Below are 27,740 nucleotides of genomic sequence, written 5' to 3' on the forward strand. Positions count from 1 at the left end.
TTCTACATCCCACATGACGTTAACAGCCCACACCGTGTTGCATGACAGATGCTGGTACCTAGTTTTTATATTATTGGTAATTATCTAAAGCCGTTAATTGCTGTGGCATTAAGAGAAAAACAAACAACAATTGATATGTTCTGCATTGGAAAGGTATCATAAATATCAGAAGCCCTTGTCATGGTACTGACCGTCTGTGGAGAGAATGAACAATTTTGTTTTAATTATGTTTCAATGTGATTGTCTGAAGTCAAGTGGAACCTCCATGGATTATATCTAAAATAAAACTGGTTACAGTATATGGTCATAATCCCCAGATCTGTTGTGTCGAAATGACAGTATAATGAGTAGAAGTTAAAATGTCCTCTGCTTTCAAGTCATCATAGTTGTCATTTGATTAAATAATAGTGCATTCTGTTTGATGTCTTGGCTTTATTATTCAGAAGCACTTCAGTATATGTGTCCTACCTTTGTATTATGTGCTCCTGGCAACCAGGTATCCATATAGGTTCTTATTTACACACCTGCAATGGATACACTGTACGTTTAGCTTGCATGTCTGCTGCTTGAATATGGAATTTTAATTATTCCTCTTAATTATGGTGCATTCACCAAAAAGAGGGAAATCATTGGTCAGGTACAAAAAGAAACTGCTTAGTATTTGAAGGAATTTGATAATTTTGTTGTAGTTCGTAGCTTGGCAGGTGGTAATAATGCTATGCCAGCACTGTCAAAATATGAAAATTAAAGTGACGATGGGTTTTAATGAAATCCATTTGACAAATATAATTAAGGTGTTTTAATATGAAGCCCTGTAATAAAGACTACCGGTGGACTCCCTGAGGTCCTGACTAATTGTGTAGATTGCTTTTAAGCTTTGAATAGTTTTATTGGATAATGAACTGTTAAGAAGTGTTAGATCTTTCTTAAGCAGAATTTGGTTTGAAAAAGAAGAGGAGAGACAGGCCTGAGGTGTGGCATTTTAAACATAATTAGAAGAGAGATTTAAGTTAACATCTTTGATCTTGCTGTCAGTTTTTGATTAGAGCTGTAAATGCTTTAATCAAGTGCAGTGTAGTCATTACATTTCTAACTGTTTTTAAACTGCGAAATTACTGAGACACTGACATCGGTTTAACACTTCTTGAGAATTTCCAGAAAAGTTATGTTTGTAAACTGGGTATTTGCATTAAAATGTCATACTGCAATAATTTACCAATTCAGTAGATCATGGGATAATTATATTTTGGTGTTCAAATAATCTGGAAATCCTTTATGAGATTAAATATAATGTCCTGTAGGTGAGGAGGGTGTGCCACTTCAGATTTAATTTTAAAAATAACTTCTAATGTTGGTTTTTTTCAATTAGAATTATATTCAAACCAGTAGTTTTAATGAAAATGAATATATAAGAAGCTAAGTGCAGTATTTAAATGACTTCCATAGGAATACAGTCCTTTTAAGGATACATACTGTGTTCTGCCAACGTGGATTCCTTCACACTCATTTTAGAAACAGGGAAACAAGCACAAATATTTACCAGGTGTACAGTAGTGGCTAGGCCAGTAATAAATTGCATTCTCTCAAATCCCTATCTTGCAACATTAAAGACTGCTTGAAGAAATTTCAGCAAGATCAATTTATTTATTTTTTTACTGGCATCCAAAACAGAAATAAAATGTGAAAATGGCCGTGGGCACAAGTATGTAACATCAATGAGGCTGGTCGGCTGGATGGTACCTGCCCATAGGTGGCATGCCTTTCATTTCAAATACAGAACCCAGCAGTCCGGGGTCCTTTCCCAGATCTGACCTTGCCCCCCGTCTTCTTGATCTTTGAGCATGACAGAAAATCCAGATACTTGTCTCTTTACCGTGTCGGGCTAGAGGCTACTGGGCATACTGTTTTGCTCGTGTTGGTCCTCTGTAAATGTAGAAATAAGCTACAGCAAAGAAGAATGTACTTAATTTGTTCTGTCTGCAGCATACAGAACATTCACACAAATCAATGTTAACAGTGGCCTGCCAGCAAGTCCTATGAAATTGTTAATTACATCCCACAGCAGACCACCTGATGTCTTTGGCAGCATGTCCTGCACGCTAACGTGTCCGAGGGCTGGCAGACCAGGCGAGAGGGGAGATGTCACCCAAACCTAGGACATCCTCACAGAGACTGTTCAGCTGCCAGCGCTTCTTCGTGGCACCTCCAGCGCCCGTATCTCTGCTGAGTGTAATTCAAGTAACACCCAACAGAGAGGAGCAGTCTCTCTGGTAACCCTGACCCAAATCGTCAGGGACTCAAAGACCACGTCCAGTGGCTGGGATGGCGCTCGGAGCGCTGCAGGCAGCTGCTTTGGGAGAATCCGAGCAAAAACTGCTGCCCCATGCAATAAGCTGCTCTGTTCCGGAGCTGTTTGTTTTCAGAAATCTCCAGGTTTGCCCCCAGTTAAACCATATAGCGGTAGTCTAACGTAAAGGTGCCAAAAGCGTCGATAAGTGTTGCTGAGTTCCTCCATCAGCAGAAATCACAGTTGTCTTCTTAGACACTGAAAAATCAGGTTTTGCAACAATTTTTCCTTGCAGAGATGCCTTAGAAACAAATCATGTCTACGTGCAGTAAAGGCCCCATGTAAGTCTACCTCTTAAACACCATCTGAAGAGCTTAACTTGATCCTTAAAATATGATTCTGCTCTGAAGAGTGCTGTAAAAAAAATCTATTATGGGAAAGCCTTTATTTCCACCTCAGCAATTTCCAGAAGAAATATCTTTGTTTGACGAGTACAAGAGCAGAGAGGTTTTTAGTTGGGGGTGGGGGGTGAGTTTAAATATACATAGCCCTGCAAACTCAGCCTGGGTTTTAAAATCAGTCTGGATTCTTTCCTTCTTGTATACCTCCCGATAACAGTGATTTGCCAGACCATTGGGTATTTTTCATTGTTCCCTCTGTACCCTTGCTGTGGGTTTATTGAGGTAGTGGTTTTCTCAGCATTACTCTGTGTGTAATCGAAGGCAACATTGCAGATGGAAATAACTAGCACTTAGCTCATGTGTGTGAAAAAGGAGCAGAATCCATAGCTGCATTGGTCCTGCAGGGTAAAAGTAAAAATATAAACAAAGGAAAAATGGCTTGAGATGGGAAGATATAAGTGGAGGAAGACAGGAGTCCATAAGAAGGGTGCTGTGTAAGCAGCACAGAGATGGCTTTATGTTGATGTTTTGCCCTTTAGGTGCAGGTTTTTAAAATACTGTATATTTCAAATGAACACAGATTCTAATTGGTGGGTATAAGTATCATTATGTATAAAACCAAGATTCAAAATGCAATAAAATATGCAAACTACTAAACTTGATCACCAAACAAAAATACAGCTAAGTGAGCGTTTCCTAGAGATCCCTCCAGAGGCCAGAATAAAATTCTGGGGCAGAGCTGGAGCTTGAACCAGAGGCAGCCCAATTACGGACTGTCCCTTCCCTCTGCTCCTTGTCCCTCCATCCCCAAGCAGTTGCTTCAGATCTCCAGAGTCCTGATAGAAGAAACATCCTTCTCTGCAGCTGAAACCACTATCATGACAAAACTGGTGTGCATTAGACATCACATGGTTTTCTAGTTGTAAATTACCCACTGAATAAACGAACATTGTCTTCAAGGGTGTTTTTTCTCTCCAGATTGCCACCTCTTTGGAGAGATACTACATTTTCAAGGGAAACTGAAGTTTCATGAATAATTTTTAATTCATTTTCCCTCCTTTTATAGATAAACCTTTAAAAGTTTTTTTGGGTTTTTTTTGTAGAAACCTTGAACATTAACTTTCCTCAGCCTTCCCTTTATTATTAGTTTTTAAACCTCGGTACTTTCAGCCTCCAACTTTGCAATACAGTTCTTTTATATGGCATTTGGATTTTGACAGATGTAGTTGGTGAAAAAATGGGAAACGTTGAAAGGATGAGCTAATTAATGTTTCCTCAGCCTATCTAAAGTACGCTATTGTGTTAGAGTTTTGCCACATTTGTAATTTATGCCTGTTAAACCTTTGTTTTATCATCTATTACTGACTTCTAGGCCTCTGTTTGCACTTACTGTCTGTAACGAGCATTTCATTTTATATGGAGAAAAAATGGTTTCAGTTACTTTTACTGTACCTGAAAAGGAGAATGGGATTTGCAAATGATAAATGGGGAAGTTGACTAGCTAACTAATAAAGATTTGTCTTAATCAAGTATGATTTGTCAGAACAGGAGCGCACTGGGGTCAGGGCACACGCAATGAATAATACAGCATTCACTGGAGAAAACGACCAGGCAAAAGGCCTCATAAATATGCTGCGATTACCCATTGCTAATTCGTATTCAAAGAATGAGTTGCACTGAAGCCAGCTTCGAGGTTGCTGAGCTGTTCACCTGCTTTGTGGGCTTTCCAATGTTTAAGAAAGTTTATATATATATATATATACACACACACACTGTTTGCAGAATGCGTTATTTTTGCACAGACTGCTATACTTTTTGGTCAGTGATTTTAAGCATTATTTATTAATCATCCTCTAAGCTTGTTTTATTTTTTTAATGTCTGGACACTATTTTATTTCTGGGTTTTGTTGTTTAAATATGAATGTGAATACAGCAGGAGATAGTTCCATTCACGTTTAAAATGAATTGCTGAACACTGCAAGAAAGGTTAAAACACTTTTTAGCTCCATGGAAGTATTGGAGATCAAAAAAGCCTAGACTTTTTGCTTGTGTTGCCAGCTTTCCTGGCTTTCTAATCGGCCTGTGGATTCAGGATAAACCTGGTACATCAGGATGTTGGGGGAAACCTGAACAAACCCAGATGTCATTTTATTTGACTCTGGCTTTGTTTTCATTTGTTGACATCGCTTTTTGCTTCAAGGAGCAATTTCTCAGATTGAAACAGTCGGAGGATATTCTCTTCTTACAGACTTTCTGAGATCCTGAAGCTGAGATACTGCAAAGAACCTTGTTCCTATTGATAAGTTTTAGCTACATAAATGGGTCATGAAGAATCAGTTTAAAAAAAAATAAAAAAAATTGTTCCAGTGCTTACGGATATAACTAGCAGACTTTGTTCTTCATCTTTGTACTGTTTAAATGTCATATGCTGCAGTTTTGTATAGTTAAATAAGTTTGAAAAGAATCTCTTGCTCCACACTTCAATTTTAAAACATACTTCAACATTTCAAAATGTTTTCGTCTCTTTTGAAAACCTAATGTAACTATGTTTGCTGTTTGCTGGTTGGCTGATAGTCCGTCTCATCTATTTTGTGCTCCACTCTGTGTCTTGAAGTGCATTTATTGCTTTAAGAATAAATCAGCTATAGAGGTAGGGCCAACTTTACGAGCCTCGAGCTGCTGAATGCAGGAGTCTAAGTTGCCAACTCTCTGCCTACACATTTTAAGTCTTTGAAATAACCAGTACTGCAGGGTCCAAAGTAATTATTTACACTGCTTTGAGTTTATAGCAAACTTGGTAGATGGCGGAGCGGTTTTGATTAAATTATTACTATGCCTCCAGCCTTAGTTAGACGAACCAAAGATCACTGTTGTGTCGTCTCAATGCTGTTTGGAGTCATAGGTTTAATTAAGTGATGGTTTGTGGCTCAAGTTTTAGAGGATATGTTTCTGCAACTTAATTTAGATGCAATCAGGATTGTTGATACTCTCCCCTGCTAAATCGCTTTCAGAAAAGTTCAAGATTGGCAGTACTGTAATGAAGCAGCATCCATTCCCTGCACCGAGCTGAGAGCGAGCAGGGACTTCGTCTGTCCTGACAGCACTTAAAGTAGTAGGAAAAGAAGATACTGAGGGTTGGTTCCCAACTAAACTTACGTGATTGAAATGGGGGTAGCAAGTTGTTTAGTTATTGATGCACTAACCAAGGATTTCTTTTGCCTTAGAACTTATTTGAAGGAAGGGGGGGGGGAAGAAGATGCAAAGGGAGGAACTTGGAGCAGATGAGCATTACCGAGCTGGTGCGTGGCTAGAACAATGGCTGGACTTCAATGTAGACAAGCGCTCGGGAGAATCAAAGTCTGCCACCTCCTGTGAATGTTGCTCTGAGGACGTTAGTAAGGGAGCTCAGCTAGATGGGTGATGGGAGTAGACAGAAAAAAATACATCAGTTAGTGAGAAATGAGTAGTTTTATACCAGCAGATTGATGTAAGTTAGGATTTCAGAAAAGGTACGAAACCTTAGAAAAAGAAAAGGCTACTGGAGGTGAAGTTACTAGGTCTGTCATATATCATCTTTCTCCTTTATTTTTCCTAGTTTCTTCTCATTCAACTGCCTTTTTTTTGCCTGGGGAAGGACAGAGTAGGCCTGGACCATGGGAGGTGTTGGTTGTGAAATGCTCCCAGTTTGTCCTTGAAGACATGTGGCATCTTCCTCAAATATCTTTTCTTCCTTATTTTGAACAAAGCACAAAGCCTGAATTCTGATTAGGTGTTCTGGGTGGTTTTCTTTCTGGTTTCCCTGACCCCGGGATCAATGGACCCCTTTTGCTGTTGGCCAATGAAAATAATATCATGAACATCCATTATAGCTTATAAGGACCTTTTCCATTTGAAAAATGTTTGTATTTTAAGTTTGGTGGACATCTTGGTATTTAAGTATTATTGGATTTCGGAGGATTGGGATGTATTTTTAGGTGTCTTTTCCTCTCACAGTACACCGGGCAACTTCTTTTATCCTCTCTTGCGACTGAACTTCTGACAGCTCTGGAAGTGTTGATGTCCTCAGTGTATGCTGTTGACTGTCAGTACTCTTTCTACTGGTATGGCATTCGCTTCTGCTAAAGAGGCCAACTAGTCCCTATAGCATGTAGCTAATTTTTATTTTATTGTGTTAAGTGACCACTTAACAGCATGCAGATTAACTTCTCTGCGGCAGATTCTTGAGGCATTTGAGCACCAAATCTCATGTTTCACTGTTCTGTTAATGCTCTACAAATTGTCTCTCCATTAGCTTATAGCCATTATATTATCCTTCATTTATCTGTATTAACCTGTACTTGTCGTTTAATAACTTTAATGATCTAAATCCTATCTAAATCCTTCTGTCTCTAATTATATTGGCTGTTCAATGTAAATATATATCAACTGTGAACCTGTAAATTTATAGGACTTTTACCTGTGTCCTACACTTAAAGATGTCATCACTTTCTTTATTAACTTTCTGCTGTCAGAAGCATAAAGCATTTGACTCAGCCCTGAATTCTTCTAACTCCTGCAACATATATTTTCCACGTTTGTAAATCTGCTTGCTGTCACCTCTGAACAGCTACATTTAACGCTTTCTAGCATTTTTTTCCAGAAACTGCTGTTGCTGATTTATCTCTTAGTCTCCTAAAATCTACACTTTTAACCTGTCCAAAACTGAATAGCTTTTGGAAAAAAAGTGTCCCAGCCTTGAATATTTTTACTGAGTTTCTGCCTGTGTCAGCGTAGTTCTTCTCCAACAATCTTCCATAAGCTTTTGCTACGTCTTCAGAGCATGCAATGTCTCTGTGCAAAGACAACACAGAATTGCACTCCCCAAATGGTGTTATTCACTAGGCAAGGCTGAGGATCTCGGGATGGAAGTGTTCTGTTTTCCTACTCTGATTCCTTCTCTCACAACACACAGTGGTTTTTTGAGTTTATTTCATGATTCTGTAGACCAGCCATCTTGATTTTTAGCATGATCTTCTGCTTTTCCCAGTGTAAATTAGTTTGTCTTTTCCCACCTCTAATTACATAGCTCAGATGCATGCATTGTACATATGATGAGATTGGGCAAATCATACTTCCAGGTGTCCTCTCCATGATGTTGTTGTTTTCAAGCTTTTCTTACATTTGAAACCATATCAAGATATCTGCTGCCTCTTATGAAACGTATTTATATATATATATGTGTGTATACACACACACACACACACACAGAGGGTATGCTTTAAGAGGAAAAGTTCTGTATAAACTATTTTGAATTATTTTATTTTTCATATGAGAAGAAAAATGGGGACTCTGTCTTCAAAATTCATAAAAATGCATGTTTGTTTATCCAGAAGCCTGGAGAGGCTTGTTCCATATCTTTCCTGTCTCTTGAGTAAATATATTAGTCATTCTTAAGGAAAAAAGTATTATTGACTTGAGTGATTAGAAAAAGCTTTTTCAGAATCAGTTTAGCTGATAAAGTAAATAAATACTTAAATGGCTGGAGGCAAAAAAAGGAAAAGAAAAACCAGTCAAGCACAACTTATTTTGCGTCCTTGAGATGTGTGTAGGTATTAGAAATCAAGCTTTGAGAAACATGTATTAAATAATTATGATTTGTATGTACAAATAAATACTGCATATAGGTTACAGGCAAATTCCAAAGTAAGGGCATATTCAGGAGTGTAAAGCATCTCTAGAAGTGATCATTGTCTTTTGGGTTTATCTCAATATAAAAGTTGAAAACCATGTGTCAATTTTTGCACACATGAAGGAGGAAGTTGAGTTTGCATTTTGGGAGTTTTGGGGGTTTTGTTTTTTCTTCAGTTGGGAAAAGCATTTTCATTCTTCTAATTAGTTTCAGTGTTTGAGGATAAGAAATGTTTGTTTGGTTTTTTTGTATTACACAGTCTCATAGAGCCAGGCACCATTTGTGTTGGACCCACAACATAGCGTTATTAAAGTGTTCAGCACTGAAGAGGCTGATTTTCCATACCTTGTTCAAACACCTTTAAGGCAGAATACATTTAGAGCTGTGAATTTTAGCATTCACCCTTTAAGGCTGATGCTTGTTAATATTAAGTTATATACTTTTTCAGAAATTTTTTTTCTGTTCATCACAGCATTGTTTAAGACTGAGATAATTGCTATATTGAATATTCCTGCCCTCTGTCAGTACATAGATAATAATGATGTAAATGCATTCACCCTTCTGCTTCTCATAGTTTAGATGTAATTTTAGAACATAATTTTATGCATCTCTTTGGGAATTTTGGTTAGAAAGGGCAGCACCACACAGACTTTTGTAGGACTTGGGACAGCACTGTACTAAACATTGTCTGTACATACTGGCTAAAAGGATGGGATAATTCCCAAATAATTGACGTTGTTAAGATTCTGTGGAAATAACACCATTACTGGTAACATGCAACACCCTTCAGTTTGTGTATTGGTCTTAATTCATGCATCTGCGCTACTGTATATCTTGGAACCCTGACCTTTTCACATAACTGTAGTAGCATCGTCGATGATTTGCATTATAAGTAGTCTGGAAAGATCTATACAGCGCTGTTGCGCTAAAAGCATGAATCTGCCACTTAGATGAAGGTTTTAACTGGCAGGAAGACATCAAAGTCATGGGGAAACTCGAAAAATTATAGCAAGCACATAGCAATGATATCAAGCTTGTAATTAGCTGTACTGTGGGCTAACGTTACTTTTTTCCAGTCCTGGGCACCTTCAGTTACAAACCAAGTGAGGAGACATGTCTTCATATAATTTATAAGTCTGGTTTTTCTTTATTTATTAATATTTTTGTTTGACTGTCTTGACCTTCCAGCTAAAAATCAAGTTTCACTGTCATCAGTGAATTTTCTGAGTAGAACGAGTATATGAAGAGGATCTGTGGATAAAGGTGTCAATTTATGTTTGCAAACTTATTGTGAGATTATGTTACCTCCGTTATGTCTCTTTGTTCAACTTATGTTGTTATTTTAGCCCAAAAAAGGCCAAAGATCATCAACTAAAGTGCATGTAGAGTAAAGCTGCTCCTGTAAAATTGATGATCCGTCCAATTATTTATCTATAGAGGCTGCTGGGAAGAAACGCAACTATCTCAGTTCTCAGACCCCTCTGCTAGGTTGAACTTCATGGCTGAAGGTTTAATCCCTAAGTGTCATATCAACAATTCATTCTGTGATATTCTGGCTGACATGCTCTCCTTCCTTATTTATTGATGTCTTCAGTCATCGACAATGAGAGGAAAATACACTATTCGTCAAAGTGACGGTGTTTTACCCTCACTTACAGTTGATGCTGCTGTCACATTGATGGTTGGAAAATAAACTCAATCATTATAAAAAGCTAAGAGTGTGAACTTGCCAGTGACAGGAAGAAGATGAAAAAAACCCCACAGTAACTTGCTTAAAATTGGTGTAATAAAAATAGAGCTGTTTCCTATAAAGATATTTTTGAGCTTTGTTTATGAAATACCAGGCCATTTTAGCCATTTACTTTATAGTTATTCCTTTGAAGGAGAATCTGCTCCTCGCACTCCTTTATGTCTGTGCAAACATACGTATAATTTTTAGCAATAAATACTTGTTATCATTTCACCTCATGCCACTTGGTTAGTAATTTGTTGATTTTTTCCCTTTCTATTTTTAAGGGATTTTGCTTTGTTTTTTCTCCCCCAGATTACATTGAATGCATGTATCTGTGTATTACAGTATTTTGAGTGCTTTGATGAGGAATAAGCTCAGTATAGTTTCATCCAGTAAGTCCTTTGACATGCAAACATAGGCAAAGCTCTCTTGAATTGCTTTCTTAGGCTACCATTTGTATAGCTGCACTGCACCTTACAGCTTTTTTAACTCAATAACCACATATCTTACCACATTTCACCTTTGGGAGGCATTGTATATACAGCTAAAAGTAAAGAGCAGCAAGCCAAGAGGGACAAGATAGCATAATGAGGATGTCAATTTGTGGTCAGATATCTGAGGAAATATTTATCTTACTTGTACTGTACTTGGCAATAGATAGAGAAATATATATGTAATGAATTTCCTTAGACTTTATCTGGCAGAGTGTCTGCATTGTGTTAAATGGATTTAGAAAAAAAATTGCTTGTCTCAAATTTTCAAAGTTTGAGGAGATTCTACTTTGGATTGTTTCCTGAGAACTAACTTTATCTATTAAAAAAAATAAGAATAGTCATGTTTTTTCTACTAACATACTGGTGAATTTTTAATGATTCATTTTCTTGAGACTTCTCAAATAACGACATTTTAGGATCCCACTCATTCACCAGAACAAAAGCAAGGCACGATTTTTGTTGTTTATGAGAAAAACCCTCATGTTTTTGTAGTTTGACTCTGGTTTGTGCATATCTCTGGCAAGCTAGCTAAGTAGCCAAAATGAATGTGCACAGAAATGCTGGTTGTCTCACACGTGGTGTGTGTCCTGAGGCAAGCTACAGCTGCTTCAGCTCCTTGTGTCTGTTTCCCCATCTGTAAAATGGGAATGATTTAACTTACTTTTCTCCTTCGGGGAAATATTTTTCTCCTTTGGGGTTTCTTAATGTTTCTATAGGGCTTTGAAGATTAAAATCTCTTCTCTAAACTTGCTGCTAATATTTCAGTGTTAGAGGAGCATTTGACTGAAGCTGTTTGAAGAGTAAAGTTTTGGTGTCTTGTGTTGTCTTTGTACCGTATCTTGAGGCCTCTCCACTACAATTTTGCAACGTTTGGTTCAGCATAAGCTGCGGAAGCAAACAACCCCTGTGTCAACAAACGGTGATGACAATAGATTGATATATATGTCTGCTATTAAAACCATCAGGAGATCCATTACAGCATATCTCTAAGCTTGCCAGAAATAGTTAGTCCATGATGGAGCAAAACAGTCCCCAGTAACTGGCCTTAGCCTGAAATAGCTTTCATAGGAGCATCAGTGGTAACTGCTGAGAGGCAGAGAGAGTGGTTTTCTTCTAATATGACTTCTCAGTGTCTTTAGAGAGATCTCATCATAAGGATGGCTGGTGTTTTAGCATAGGCTTCCTGACTTCCTTTCTGTGACCAGGAGTGGGCTTAAGGAACGTTGGGAAGTACGAATACCCAGCACTTAGAGCAGGTCTGAAAGCCTTCGGGCCTTTGTTTCACAGACCAAAGGTCACCTCAGGTGAGGGCCTAGACAACCTCAGGAGATTGCAGGGGGACAGCTTCTGGTTTGGTTGTTACTTCTTCAGTTTTACGTTGCTTGAAAAACTTAAAATTTAGTATAATGATGTCTTCCTCTTTGCAGTTAGGAGGAGTGATTAGGCTACCACATGTATTAAATGCCGTTGTTACAATCTAGCCTGGCAGTTTGAGGCCTTACAGTCGCAAGCTATATCTTTCATGATCCACATTTTGATTTTTTAATGCAGAGCAGATTGGACAGGAGATGCTGGAAAACCTCAGCCATGACAGAGAGAAGATCCAGCGTGCTCGGGAAAGGGTAAGTTTGATAATAAGTAATTGCTGGTCTCGGATTTTATATGCTTTGGGCAAGTTCTCTGTGCATGCAGAAATAATCCAGCATATTGGTTAGTTTCATATAAATCAACTGCTACCATGAGATGTAATCACCATCTGCAGCAAAGCACTTAGAAAGTGTCTTATATGGACCCAATCCTGCAAAGCCTCTCCTGCAGGGAGTCACACTGAAGTCTCTACACCCGCTGTTGGAAGCAAGATTTCTGTCACTAACATCACAGCTAAGTCAGCTTTCTGTCCTTTGAAGGATTTGTTATAGTGTCCATTGCAATGACTTCTTGAACTTTCTATGAAACAAAGTTCAGTATTGAAATTCAGCTTCTAATAATTGATCAGCCTTGTAGCTGCCTATGCTAACGGTTGCCTCCTTAGGCAATTCTGTGTGAAAGAACAGGTAGCAGTTTCTTACACTGCTGCTCTGTCACTGCAGTCAGGATACCATAACTATGTCAGTTTTGGCTTCTGTTGCCTCCACAGGGGCCAACTCTACTCTGTAGCGTTATTGAAGATGCTCAGAAGCCCATCCCATCCAATGCGTACAACTTCTCTGAAATTTGCCTCCCTGGCTCTGATTTCTGCTTGCAGAACCAGGAGTGACTGCAGCTGTGACTTTCTGTCCATGGCACGTCGGTCAGATACTTTCCTGAGTGTCCTCCTACAGGCCACTAGCTGACTGTTGCCACTGAAGAAAACTCCTTTACCTGTCCCAGGGAGTTTCTTCACCTGGATAGCTTTGACTGGTAAAGCCTCCTATGAGGCATTTTCTGTCAGCTGTACCAGTTACTTTCTGACATCCTGGCATTAGCTACTTTAAAACATTAAGTATAACTAAATCATTAAATGTAACTAAGGATTGTGGGCATTTACTAGGTGTTGTTCAGGCAATTTTGTATCTTATTTCACCTCCTCTCCTCACATCCCTAGTGACTGCTGAATCTGAGATGCTTTGCTGTTTCTAGCTGGACAAGTAAAACCTAGGCAACGGAGATGAATAACGTGTATTCCTTTCTGCTGATCCTAAAAATCCTCAGGAACGAGAAAGCGGGAGGATAGTTCTGGTGACTCTGTGTACACATGGTTCATAGCATAACTTTTCCTTTTCTGTGCTTTCCACCTGAAGAGCAAATTTCTTTGATGGCAAAATCTGTAAGCTGCAGGGAGCAAGATTAAAAATAAGGGTATTCTAGGAAAGTGTATCCCATCACAGTTCAGTGAAAGACCTCTTGTCATAAATGGAAGATCTCAAATTCCAAGTTTTTATCACGTACCACCTAAAATATTTTGTTTAGGGAATTCAGAAGAGTTCTCCAGTGGAGCCACATGAGTGCTGTCCCAGCTGTCATTATAGTCAGATGTACAGTCAGGGATGATCTTGGATAACTTGGCAAGTTTTCCATTCTCTGGAGATTTTTTAAAGACCAGGACAGAGGGTACTCTGTCAATGCATAGTAGCTTTACACTGAATACACCGAGTTATTATCGAATCAACCAGGGAGCAGACTTGTCTTCTGAAAGTTAAATGTCAGCTTGAGTATGATGGTCAGTTCTTAGCAGTTCAACGTTGTGAAAATTAGGAAGATTTTCTTATGAGCAAAATTTAAATGAGTTAGTGTCTCTATAGTTTGGTTAAATTTACATAAATGAGTTTTCCTGTCTGTAGAGTAAAACATTTCAATGAAGAAATATACAAGACATAGCTAGTATCATTTCAAATAAATGAAGATCATGTGCAGTGCAAAATACATGTGTAATAACAGTTGTGAAGAGGAATTCTCTAAACTACTTTTTTTTTAAAAGCCAAAGAGAAGGGATAAAAGATCTGCTGCAAGTCAAATAGGTTAAGTAGAGTATAAAGGACTCTAAAAGGTGCAACATTTTTTAGGAAAACCTCAAATTAAAATGTGTCTAAAGGCAGACAAGATATCAACATCAGCATCTTGTTCATCTTCCTTCCTTTCTCATTCTTAATATTATTTTTTGAACGCTTTCTTAAACACCGTGTAGATTTGCCATTGCTAATATCAAAGCATCTTTCAAAATGTTTTCACTACAGCAGTTCTGTGAAACAAGGAAGTGCCATCATATGCCATTTAACAGGTTTGCATGCCACCAGTTCTTTGGCTTCTGCAGTGCACTGGTATTGCTAAAGAAGTGATTGAAGAACTACCATCAGATATTGCAGTTTTAAACAAAAACAAACTTACAGTTTGAAACTCTTTGTGTTGTTTTTTCTGCCAATGCAGGAAGAAAAGGTGGTTTTTTTAGTGTTCTCTTGGGAGGTAGCTAGAGATCTTCCAACTCTGTGTGTACGTGTTTGTTTCTTTTTTAACATTTCTTTTGCTTATTTTGTGGGTTTTTTATTACCATAAAAATATGAGGTCGTCTTGCTTAGAGGAGTTTGTCAAACCTCTAAGATTCAGCTTCCCCTTCCTAACTATCAGGACTGATTCTAGCTGTCAGGTAGAATCCTGCAGCAAGAGAGGAAAGTTAGGATCAAACATATAATGGTAAAAAGGAGAGCGCTACTTTTCTGTGAAAAGGGAGGAGAAGCCCCAAGTGTTAAATGCATCTTTATGAATAATAAAAGACCAACCTAAAGCATACATTTGTACTTCAGATTCCCTTCTAGCATAGATAAGAACTTGGCTTTTTAATGAGCCTTTTAAAAATTACTGTGACGTTTTTTCTTCTGTTACTTGTGTCAAACTGGGCTAAACTGCTTTTCTGGAGCTTGAATTGTCTAGATGAATCAGGAAAAAATGAGGGAATGGCCTCCTCGGAATATAATGCTCATCTTTGTTCCATCATGGCACATAATTACAGAGATCTGAGTCAGTGTAAGCCTTCCTACTGAATATGATATTGCTAAGAGCAGGTCTTGGATGGTGGTATCCAGTCCCAGCTTCTACTTGGTATTTCCTTAATACCTTTTACAGGAACAAGGAGGAAATTTATGCAGAAAGGTTATGTGTCATTGATTGCGACTACTGATTTCAGTAACAAACATTAAATCTGGTAGCAAAAATTTTACAGTATTGGGTTCCAGAATAGAAACTGGTTTTAATATTGCTGCTATGCATATATTCAAGATATAATAGAGGTTTTTTTATGGTGAAGGTGATTTGTTATTGGAAGACTGCCACTTTTCTTGGCAGTGTTACTGTTTTGATGGTTTTATAACACAGGATGCATTTTGTCTTCTACAACAAAGTTCTTTAGTAAGAAGTCAATGAGTCAGGTAATCCTTTCAATCTGATTTGATAATGAAGAGGTAAATATTCGGCTTTCAGAAGGAGAAGAATGTTTTTATGTATGTACACACAGCTGTGTTTCAGGGCACTAGAAATAGTGGTCCCTGCTATTTCATAACTGACAGTCATTACAACATCATTTACAGTAGATTTTGATGTTCCACTGGCTCCAAGAGTGCCAAAAAGTCCAAAGATGTCTCTCCTTCAGCTATGAGTAGCAAAAAGAGGCAATAGGATTGTAACTCTATTCTTCCTAAACACTTCTTCATTTCTAGACATCGTTTTGTGGGAGACTAATGGACACAAAAATAGAAAGAAGGTTTTAATCCCTTTTAAAGAACAATCGAAGCAGTTGCTCTTTTTTAATGTGAAGTTCATTTGCTTCATAAATTTTCATCTCCCCAATTTTATTTTTTATTCAGTTGTGCTTTTACCGATTTTGCAAGTTTTTTGAGAGCTGTAGAACAAATCAGGTAATTAAGTTTAGCTGTAAATGTAGGTTTCCTGTGTCCTAATATACTACTAAAAATTTTACTTTCAGTGACTGAGTGATCCTTACATGCAAAAATATATATTGTACAGCTGTGCCTTATGTACATACTATACCCTGTTCACAAAGTATTTGGGCATCCATCCCAGTGGTGGCTGCTGTAAGGTCAGTACAAGTTTTGTGTTTAAGGGACAGTACGGGCATATTTCTTTTACATGGAATTGGTAAAAGAACACTGTTCTGTATTACTGCTTTTTCTTTAAACTATTGTCTTTGAAAAACAGTGGAAGAAAGATATGTTTGTTTTTCATTTCCTAAAGCATCAGGAACACAGCACATGGCTGCATTCATCCCTTGATGCCCTCACTAATGTACATAACCCATAAACATACATACATCAATGGGAATTACGGACACCAATTTATATAGCTTCAACCTGCAACCCTTTATTTGTAAAGCTTTTGCTCTTTATCCTGGTTCATCTTTGTTGCCTCAATGTCTTATCTTCTGTGGGTTTCATCTTTATGTAAGTGAAAACCAGACAAAACATTTTTAAATTTCAGAGCTTTGGTGGCTTTCTTACATGTCAGTATGTTGTGGGCTAAACCTGAAGTTGATTGACTCAAATGACAGTAGAAATGTCTGTCCTCTGTACAGAATGGAGTACGTGTGCCTTTTGCCTTTAATGGGACTCTTTTCTCCTCAGCTTAGAGAAACAGATGCAAACCTGGGGAAGAGTTCCAGGATTTTGACGGGAATGTTGCGAAGGTAAGGCCAAGGTAGGGACACTTCTGCTCTTTCTATTTTGACTCTGTACCTCCATGCCCTTATTTTTAGTTTTAATTCAACCGCAGCATTTTGCTGATATACCTGGGTTTTTTTACACAGGCTGCTATGTAGAATGTCTTCAAATGAATGCTGGTAGTGAAGCAGGCGTGGTTAGGTAGAAGACTTTATCACAGCTACAGAAAGAGTTTTCTGTAGCCTGAGGGATTACCCCTTGCTCAATCATTTCTCATCATTGTTTCTTTATATTTGAGGTTTTTTTGGTGTATGTGTGTTCTAAAATTAAGCTCTTTAGTGATGATTTCCTGTGTTCCTTTTTCTTGAGTGATTTCGGTGTTTGCAGGGGGTTTTACCTGTTAGATTTTATGCGAGAAAGTTTGTAAATGTTTTGGAGCAGCGTAAATTTACACACAGAGAAAAGGTTAAGAAGATGAAATCAGTCTGAATAGATGGGGCAGACACATTGTCAAACCTTGTGGGTTTAGCATGTTTCTTCCATGTTTTTGATGCTATGAAAATTGTCCCTGGGATTAAAGTGAGGTGAAACGGAAAGGAAAAATTCACAACATCCTAAAAATCAGTGTGGGACTGCAAGGAGGGAGTTATCCAGTGATTACTACCCACCTTAAATTTACATTGGTACCTTCCCAGACAGATTTTTTTGGTTTAGTGGCATCTCTGGATATGTGTTCTTTAGCGAGTGAAACAGCACCTGAGCTTCTCTGTGATGTCCATAGTTCTGTATATATTCAGCTTCCTGAAGAGAAAATGCATCCCTCTAGTAGGTGGTGTCACGTGCTATGAAAACACGGTTTTAAAGGAGTTTAGAGCATCCTCAGAAGTCGTCAGTATGAGATTACCCTTGCCATGGGCTTTTATGTTGCATATTTCCTTAATGCAATTTTCTTATTTAAAAAAAAAAAAAAAAAAAAAGAAGAGAAAGTTTTAGCAGAGTTTTTGATTTGTCACTTGGCTTGGAAAATACCAAACGCAGAATTTACTAAGTTGTTCTTTAGTCTCCTCAGAAAAATATCTTTGTTGGTTCCTTGTATACCCAGTTGGCAAAGGTTAAAATGACTGAACCTTATGCCTTCATTCCACAGATTTCTTACAATTCCAACTCCAAACTGTTACATATAAAATTCTCTGATTAAGAGTAATATGTAAATGACACAAGCTAAATTCAAAATCCATGGAGAAAGGAAGTGGCAATTGAAAGGGATGGTTCAGTGCCTGTAGACAATCAAAATAAACTATAAAAAAAATGAACGAAAGAAAAGACACAACCAAACCCAAGTCTCCCCAGGAAGGGCTCTGCGACATGAGCTGTAACGAATATTCTGCATATGTCTCCATTTTGTCAAATCTCATTAAAGGGGTTTCTTGCTTTATGTCAATTGAGCTGTCCAAAAATCATTCATCATTTTAGTGTAAAAAAAAATCATGCAGTTATTTAAATAATATCATATTAATGTTAAAGTTCAGCTGTCATTTAATAGTATGGCTTAATCAGACATAGCATTTAGGAAAAATAGTTTTTTCGGGCTTTACTTGGCTTTCAGGTTGGCAGATTCAAATAAGGATTTATGGGTTTCTAAACCAATGTATTCTTTCCATGTTTATGCTTGAGGTACCTCAGCCTTTTTTGCAGCACCCTGTAGTCTGTTATTTTCAATAAAATAAAGTATCTCCTCATATTGTGTTTGAATACATTTGCAAGTAATTTGGAGAAGCTGAAACAAAAACATATGCTGTAACCTTTGACTTTGTTTTGTGTTTGGGAATCACAGTTAGGAGTCCTAGTTTATAAGTGTTCCATAACCCAAATGAAAAATACGATCTTTCTGAAATATACTTGGGCTCTTCTTTTTAGACAAAAGGATTTTGTAGTCAAACACCAAGATGGCATGTTTCTGTTTGTCAGAAAGGCACTGAATTTCCTTTTTCTTTAACAAAAATGTTGAGCTGAGTCACCCATCTGGATGAAAGGCAGGTTAGGATTTAAGCTAAGTTCAGGTAAGTGTGCCAAAAGCAATGCCTCAGCATAGATGCAACTTGCAGTAGAAGATTCTCAGAATGTTATTTAAAACCACGTTATAGATAGACCTATGGTGAATTTAATTTTTTTATGACTATCGGGTAGAAGGGTCTAGCATTATCGCAGCCTCAGCATCATCCCAATGTTGTTTAGTCACAAGAATTATCATAAAATACAGACCCCAAGAAATCAGCACAAATTAGATAAATACAACTGTAAGAAAAATAATTAGCACAGATTGGCAGATGTGTCCTAATTTCTGCATACTTCAGTACATACCACACGATGTTTCGTTTAATTACTGGAACCAATAAAGAAACACACTGGAGGACTATTCTTTACATCATTATTATACGGAAAAGGTAATGTTACTGAACATTGTTCAACTTAGTTGCTGCTCCTACAATATGTATGTGCTGATATGCTTGAAGTCATATGCCAGGCTAAAACCCTGTGCGTCAAATTAATGCCTAACTATTTCTATTTTTACTGTCTGGGAAAAGTAAAGCAGCATCTCTTCTGAATCCGGCCAAATATATTAAAAGGTGAGATATTTAGACAGCTACAGGGCTAAATTACTCCCTTTATATGACCTAAATTCCCTGGCCGTGTATTTGTGCAAGCAAAAAATGTTCTGGAGATGTGGAATAAAAGCAGGGACAGGTTTTGTAGGTTCCCATAGCTCACTAAGGAAATCAGTGGCATAATAGGGACAGGTCTTCCTCTAACAACTTAAAGTAGCCAGCCTTACGTATTGGAATTTGTTATCTCCCAGTATTGGTATTGGGTAAGGAAATTTTTGTAATATATGTTTTTAAATATTCGTGCTTTGAAATGACCTATACATTCGTAATTATTTTTTTTTCCTCTGTAAATCTACAGAGATTCCACTAAACTAGTATATTCCACTTACAGCATTGCATGACTGGGATAATATCAGCATGTTGATAATGTCAAAACATTAATCATTTCTTTTTACATGTATCTATAGCTCTGGACATCCTGACATTTATGACTTCTCTTTAAAACTGTGAGACTCTAACAGAAGCTCAGTGTAGTTTCAGTTACAGAATTTTCAAATAAGTTAACATAAGGAAATGGCATCTTCTGTGGTCATCTGCGATATTGCTGTCTCAGACATCTATCCCTTGGCCTCTACTGCAATGTGAATTGGGGAGCGCACAGTGAAATGTTAGAAAGAAGCGGAAAAGAATATGTTCTGAAAGATCTTCAGTCTTTTGCCCATATCCTAAGCCAATAGCCTAGAAAAGCTTTTAAGAAAAGAATTTGGACAGTCTCCAAGCCACACACAGCCCAGCAGGAACCTAACCTAACCTAAAAGTAACCAGATAAAAATTTCACTAGATTTGAATCTTTATCCAGTTAGCAGATAAATTCTATCTACCCCCCTCCAACTTGCAGAAAAATATTTTTGAAAAATAACTACTACCCTCCAGAATGTTTTATTCTGTCTGGTTCACCAGGAAATTTCTATGCCAAAAATTCTTTTTTAATCTTCAGATTTCAATCTTCTGAGTTGTTATCAATGGTGCTTTGAGAAGCTCATGACCACATCTGCTCTTATAAAAGAGACTTTTAAAATTTGATTTCCAATTGCACAAACACACAAGCTCCAGCTGATGGAAACGAAGCAGTAAGTGTTCAGCTCTCAGGTGGTAAGTTGTATGACTTGCCAACAGCTGCATGACCAATGTGACTACAGCCAGAAGCAGGGAATGCCTCCCCCTCCGTGCTAGTTGTAGTCAAGCTTCTTCACTCTTCTTTCCAGAAAAATTCGAGTCGTCCTGCTTCCTGCATTGCTTCTAGTCAAATTTCCTTGTACTTTTGAACTCCAGGATAGTCCAGACCTTACAGTTATTTTTCAACATTTCATAGAATCATAGGACAATTTGGGTTGGAAGGGACTTCTAGAGGTCATCTGGTCCAAGCTCCTTCTCAAAGCAAGTCTAATTAGAGCAGGTTGCGCAGAGACTCCTCCGGTCAAGTTTCGAGCACATTGAAGGTATGGAGATATGAATGCCTCTCTAAGCAATCCACTCCAGTAACAGTTGAAATAAGCAATTTTTCCACGTGTCTAACTGAAATTTCCCAGCATCCAACTTGTGTTCCTTGCCTCTGGTCCTAAGCAGAGTAATTTAAAACATAAATGTTTTAAATTCAGAATTTGGGCCTGGATTGCAGTCATTCTTAGCAGTTCTCAACCAACTTCAGCAGTTCTGAAGAGCTCCCTGTGGTCATTAGGCTGAGATGGCATTCAGTGCAGGGCATTTCTTTAAACCGGGTGTGGGGTGCTCCACCTCCACCCATTGACCTGGTCGGGTGGCCATTCAGCAGTGGATGCACAACAATTCTTTTTATTTGCTTTCTCACACTCCTGGAGATGTGAAAAGTTAATTATGTCTGTTCTGCCTTCTCTCTTGACTATGAAGCCCCCATTTCCATATGCAGAAGAATAGCAGCAGAGACAGTCATGCCCCTGTTGAGGCAAACCAAAACAAACAGTGAGTGTTATCACTGTCTTTTTCCCCTATTTCCCTACCAATCGCTGTTTCCATCCCCAAAGTCCATAACAAGATTTTCTTCTGAGCTAAAGCCTCTGTCAGTATCAGTCCTACTAGGCCATGACTGTTGAGTCTCCGCAGTTTTCTGGAGGAAGGTCTTCATATCATAGACACCGAGTGAAGTTTAACGTCTGGTTAGGTCTGCCTTGTGTTCATGCTGATAGAGGAATTCCTCTTTCCAGCAGGAACTTTGCATATTTGGTCTCAAGCCAGAAGAAGTTTGAGTAGAAATTGTTTCAGCAACTTTTCAGTACATATATTTCTATTTTTACTTCAAGATGTATTTCTACACTGAGAAATGATTGAAACAGTAAATTCTTTAGCAACATGTCTGCTCCATGTTGAATATTTACAGCTGCAGCTGTTTACTTCAGTAATTTAGACCTTGATTCAGGAACATATTTAAGCATATGGTTATGTTAAACCAGAGGAGCAATTCCCTTAACTTGAGGGAGACTGAATAAGGGGGGAGTGAGTGGCAGAATGATTCTGGGTCATCTCTTGGGACAACACAGCTTTTATTGTGCTCCTTGCACAAGGCCGATTACAGAGCAAACCCTGTCCTTAATATTTCTGTTGTTAAATGGAAACACATAAAATACACATAGGGTATTTTAGTGCTTCTTACTGCCAGCATAAGAACATTTTTTGTTTAAATTTCCTGACTTTTAATCATTTAATATAGATACTTGATTCTTATATTATTGTACATGTTTTAATATGCAACTAATCTCTATCAATTATGAAGTGTTGAATCTTTCAGAAGGAAACTGATTATCTTTGTGGTACTGTTAATCACAAGATAGTTTTTGGATAAGGAATGTATGTCTTGTTACTCCAGATTAAACCTTGGCGTTAATTAGTACCTGGTCGTTCCACACTTTGTCTCTGACTTTAAGAAGAAACCTTGTTTCTTTGTTAAGGTGATGGACAAAACATCTGGAAAATGTAAATGTAGTGTCAGCAAAATTCCCAAGGGTAAGCATTCTTCATCATTAGGAGTCCAACCAAAAACACAGGAAATGTACCTCTAGGTCTGAACAGCAAGAATTTTAAAATAGTATGGGACACTGTGGGTTCTCTGTTCTCAATTTAGGTATGATGTAATCTGATGTATGTAAGATGCATTTCTTATTTTTAATAATCAGTTGAGAGCCATTTTATAAACCTTGCTCATCTTTCTTGGACAGCATTCTGTACGTTGTTTCCAAAATGCTTTTGAAAAATCTTACTCTACTTCCATTCCGTGTTAAAAATACTTTTCGGTTCACGCATCATAGAAGGTGCAGAAGTCTTTTGAGCTGCTGTATAACCACCATAGCTACAGCAAGTAGTGTACATGGAGAAGTCCAAGCCATATACTGAAGGTACTGAGTGCCTGACAGAATGGGACCAACTTCAAGATTGCAAGCATGTAGCTATGATTAGTTTAATGCCACCTTAGCCTTTGCAAACTTTCAGCTCCAACAGCCTAAGTGATACAGAGTTAAGTTTGCTTCAAACCTGGAAAAAAAAAAAAAAAGGAACATCATGGTTAATCTTTACATTTTAATAACTTAAGTGCCTAGGATAAAATAAGTCAGTGTTTTAATCTCCTTGCACCTAGGCAGTCTTAGAAGGATATGTCCTTCATTCATTGAGATAGAAGCATTTATAGTGTAGCATTGTTTTATTTTTCAGATTGTTGGAAAGCTTTATCCATGTGTCAAGCTGCCTACGCTATGTCCATTATAAGCAGGGCTTTCAACATTCTTCAGACAGTATTTCTAATTCTCTTTTTTCATTCTGTTTTTAAATGTACAATGGCCTTTGTTCTGTCCTCTCCATTCCCTCTTTTCTATCATCTGGAATTACTATCTCATTTGCCCCCCTTCTATCTACTTGTGTCCAGCTGAACAGCTGGAAAGAACATTATCTAAAGCACAGTTGTGTTTCTGCAGGAAAGCAGGATCCCAATGGATAATTATCGAAGCTAGTCCTAGACTGCTTATACCAAGAATGTAAAGCATCGTAATAGGTTAAATATCATGTAACCCTTTGTGATTGTTCTCTGTATTGAGATATGTTGACTACCATTAAGCAGCTAGAGCCTAAAAAGGTTCATAGTGTCATGAGTGAAACAAAAGGCGTTTCATAGTCAGTGTTGTCATGTCTGAACCACAATAGATGTCCCATGACATGCTTTCATGAGAAGGCACGTCTTATATCAGTGTAATCAGTGCAGTGCTTTCTTGTAGTAGTTACAAGTAGTTTCCAGTTGGATGAGTTCTCTCTGACATGATATTCAGGAATAGTGAAGGTAGTGAAAATATTTTGAATGTGGTGAGATTGTTTATGTGAAGCACGGTGAAATAGGGAACCTGTTAGCAAAAGCTGACATTGGTAATTGCTGAAATAATTGGAGACAACTCTTCAGAAATCAATTAAGTCAAACTCCTTAAGGCCAGTAGTAAATTAAGGATCATGTTGTTCTTGACACCACTCACACTATAACTGTCACAGAAGAATATATGCCGTATTTTACGCTTTCCATTTACTACAGAGTGCTTAAGCCATAAATTCCTAAATGTACCATTTTCTGATCACAGATCTGCATGATATCTTGCTACATGGATCATTGCATTTTAATACACAAATTTACCAAAAGAAATAGAATCAACTTGGAACCGATCTCAGAAAAGTTCATCCCTTTGTGTTAAGGCAGGATTCACTGTCCCTGTTTCAATCCTGGCAGATATTTGTCTGGCTTGCTCTGCGCTGATGAACATTCCCCATCTCTTCAATCAAACTGTTCTGAGTTTTCCCTAATGTTTAGCCCAAACCTTTCTTCCTGGGTAGACAGAGAGCTTTTATGTGCTGGTGCATTTGAGCAGATTTCTGTGTTCTGTCATGGCCCATAACTTCTGCTGTGGAAAGAAATTTCTGCTGAACTTTTCAAGAATTAGAGAACGTAAATAATAGTGTACAGGATTAAATTATAGTTTCCAGTTTTCATCAAGCCAAGCCTTTTGATGGGATTCAGGAATGTAAAAATGGAAGACTTGGATAGTGTTCTGATAGGCAAATCCTGGAAGCTAAGCAAACTACTCCAAACAGTAGCTTCATGCGTAGGTGTCACTGAGCTTTGCAAGTAGAGACACCAAAATTAAATCATTCTCATGAGGTTGCATATCTGTACTAAAACTCGACTGTATACTAAGCTGACTAAAAGTAACATTTGAAACTCGAACAAGATCAACAAAATACAGAGATTTAACTTTTTTGTGGCACTTCTAAACATTTTAAGAAAAAGGCAGTAATGTTGTCAAACAAACATCAGAATTTTTAACTTATTTCTCCCACTTGTCCATAGACACACCAGTATTTTGGACAGATTTAGTATTTGGAAACAAATGGTGGGAATGGGAATTGTTTTGCCTGGTCTTCTACCAGGTCTCTGCAGGAGCTTTGTTAATCTTTATCAGGTAAAGAGTATGATTCTGAGTATGATTTCCAGTAGCACTTGGCACTTTTCTTGCCACACTTGATTGTAACTGTTGGCTTTTAATAAAACCAAAATTAATTCAGCTTTCCAGCACAATTCTGATCACACACCAAGGACTTTAAGAAAACAATGAAGTCATCAAACTGATTTAAAACTGCTGTGATATCAGAATCTTGTCCTTATTAGCTAACCTTTTAGATTAGATCCTTTTCAATTTAGCGCATAGTAGCAGGTCAGAGTTTTGGCTGTGCTCAAGAGACATAAGAGATTAAGTGACCAACAACCAGAACAAAGGAAAATTTGGGATTTGCTGAGTACAAACAACACTCAAATTCTACCACAAAATCCAGGACCTGAACTTGCAGGACCTGAACACTACTTGTGTGAGTAGTTTGATCATCTGTAGCCCTAATATTGAGTGAGGATCTCTTGGTTCAAGCAAAGTTTGTTTGGGAGGGGGTGGTGGTTGTTGTTGTTGTAGTTTTACAAAAGCGGCCATAAATGATGACTCTGAGAAATCAACAGCTAAGGAAAACCAGGATCACTTAGAGTTTGTTGCAGATAAATAGTGCTGCTGTGGGACAAGACCAAAACTGAGGGAGAATTTATATCCTTGGGTAGCATGTAATTATGTTGTATTGGACCTTTAAAACTCTGCAGAAGAAATGTTCACAGATCACTAACCTGCTGAGCATCTGTCCGAAGAATAACAAAGTCATGAATGAGAAAGTGTGGTCTTACAATGAGAGATTGTTTAGTCTACTTGGTGATAGGAAGGATGAAAATTTGCTAATTTTCGCTGGCTCTTTAACTAATATGGAAGATTTGAAGCTAATCAAGGCAAAGAAAAGTCACTGTGGAAATCAAGCAAAATGGGAAAGACAGAGAAAAACAGTTTTACCATAAACACTGAGATTTGTGTTCTCTACAACATTTGTGTAGCTTTAAAGTAATTCACTGAAAATCACTGAAATTGTTTCAGAAGTATCTAGAATAATATAAACAGGAGAGAGACTCTTGCAACCTGCTTGCTTCAGACAAAATGATAAAATTTTCAGTGCTAATGCTCCTTCAGTTTTAGAATCAGGATTATAACTCAGATTCTAAAATATGATTTTTAAATCGGTTTATTAATTGGGGGTTTTTGAATCTTGAAAAATTGGTCAATTAATTTGAAAAGTCAGGAGCTAACATTTATTAGAATTATACATGGTATTACTACTCTCCAGTTTAAAAACATAGCAGAAGAGTTTTTAACTGACCTACATGCCTCCTTCTGCAAATATTAATGTTTTTCCAGGAGTGTTAACATGGCTTGGCTTGCAGGATCTCACTATGTAGCATTTATTATCTAAGAGCTTTTGTTTAGCTTGGACTTTGCTATATTAAGCAAGTAAGCTTATAGTAAGCTGTAACCCAGAAGGTTTTTGTAACATTTGCAAGTTAAAGCAAAGTCTTCATCTTGTCTTCTTTAGTAGATCTGCTGATAGATTAAGATTACAACATTAACGGGTAATTTTTCTTCTTGAACAAAAATTGCGTCTTAAAATTATTTTTGCACCACCCCCTGCCTTCCTCCTGATAAAAATGCTTGTGCAAGCCAAAAAAAAAAAGCACTGTATGTTTCTCTGACATGCTTATCGTGGCTGCAAATAATGCATTTAAATAGGGAATTGTTTGAGAAACACGGTTCTAAGTGTGCCCAGTCTTGCCTAGATGTTGGGAAGCATATGGTCTACTTTATTCATGCCAAAAAACTTCCTTGCTGCTTTCTGTCACTGCTATATTTTTTCAAATGCAGTTTTCAGTGTGAATGGCACACACATGTTGATCGTGAAGGTAGCATTCTTTCAGTACAGCCTTAAGCTAATTACTCTTAGTGGCAGTGGGGCTTTGTACCTCATGTGTGAACAGCTATTTATACTACTACACCAGTACAAAGCAATATTTCACATTACCAGTTTACCAGACTATTACACCATTGTGTTTTAATCCACTGTAGGTGTATGGAGAATATGAGCCATCTGTTTTATTTAATGATATAATCAGTAAACAATATATGCACTTTACACATTTGGTCATTAAAGATGCCCATATTGTTGGACCCTGTATTTACATTGTAAATTGGTGTATTCACACATCAGCTCGTTCTGGTTTAAAAGGCTTGCTGTGTTCATAAGATGGTACAAAGCAAGCTCAGTAACTGCTCGAACCCAGCGCAGGTGGTCGAGCTGGTTGCCACACAGATCAAAAGTCAAACAACTGTGAATCTTCCTTTGAAATGGCGTTTAGAGAAACAAGGCTGGTCTTATCTTCACAAACAAGAAAGAGTTATAGATATACATCATGAAGTTATGAGAACAAAAGGGGGTTTCATAATCACTCAGCATCAGAAAATCTAGTACTGCAGACTTTTGTGAAGACAACTTTGGAATATAAAGACCATCTTATTTTCCTGGACAAAATTTAGAGGAATGAGTCTGAGTTATTAAATATGAGAAGGTTCAGTGATTTCAAAACTTTGGAGGCAAGAAGTTGCTTTCTCTCACAGTTGATTCATTTTTATTTTATTTTCAGCAATGTTTAAGCAGAATAAAACAGCAACAGCAAAGCCCGATCCTGTTCAAGGGGTAGAGGTGAATGGGTGTATTTGTGCTAAAAACAAAGGCAATTGCTTGATATTTCAATTTCCCCAAAGTACCCTTGGTGAGCACCAAAAAATAGCCATCAAAATACATTAAAAATTCATTGATAAGTAGAATCTTGTTTGGTAGCACATTTTTAAGGAGGAGGAAGGTCATACAATCCCATATTAAAACAGTAATGTTCATTTTAGTGTTTTACTTCACAGCTTATGCTTAAGGTGC

General features: G+C 37.6%; 1 protein-coding gene across 4 annotated transcripts in view; it reads left to right on the top strand.

The window, feature by feature from the left end:
* Positions 1-27,740, top strand: part of VTI1A (vesicle transport through interaction with t-SNAREs 1A) — a 275,440-nt gene that overhangs the window by 157,173 nt on the left and 90,527 nt on the right. For 2 of the 4 annotated variants that reach the window (XM_049811150.1, XM_049811152.1), the window contains 2 exons: positions 12,134-12,204; positions 16,690-16,762. In XM_049811150.1, coding sequence (XP_049667107.1) covers positions 12,134-12,204; positions 16,690-16,755 — 137 coding nt within the window. In that variant the 3' untranslated portion in view covers positions 16,756-16,762. The remainder of the gene's footprint in view (positions 1-12,133; positions 12,205-16,689; positions 16,763-27,740) is intronic. The other 2 variants (XM_049811148.1, XM_049811149.1) reach the window with 1 other exon arrangement.

The sequence above is a fragment of the Accipiter gentilis genome, chromosome 9, assembly GCF_929443795.1.
Source record: "Accipiter gentilis chromosome 9, bAccGen1.1, whole genome shotgun sequence".
Lineage (NCBI taxonomy): Eukaryota > Metazoa > Chordata > Aves > Accipitriformes > Accipitridae > Astur > Astur gentilis.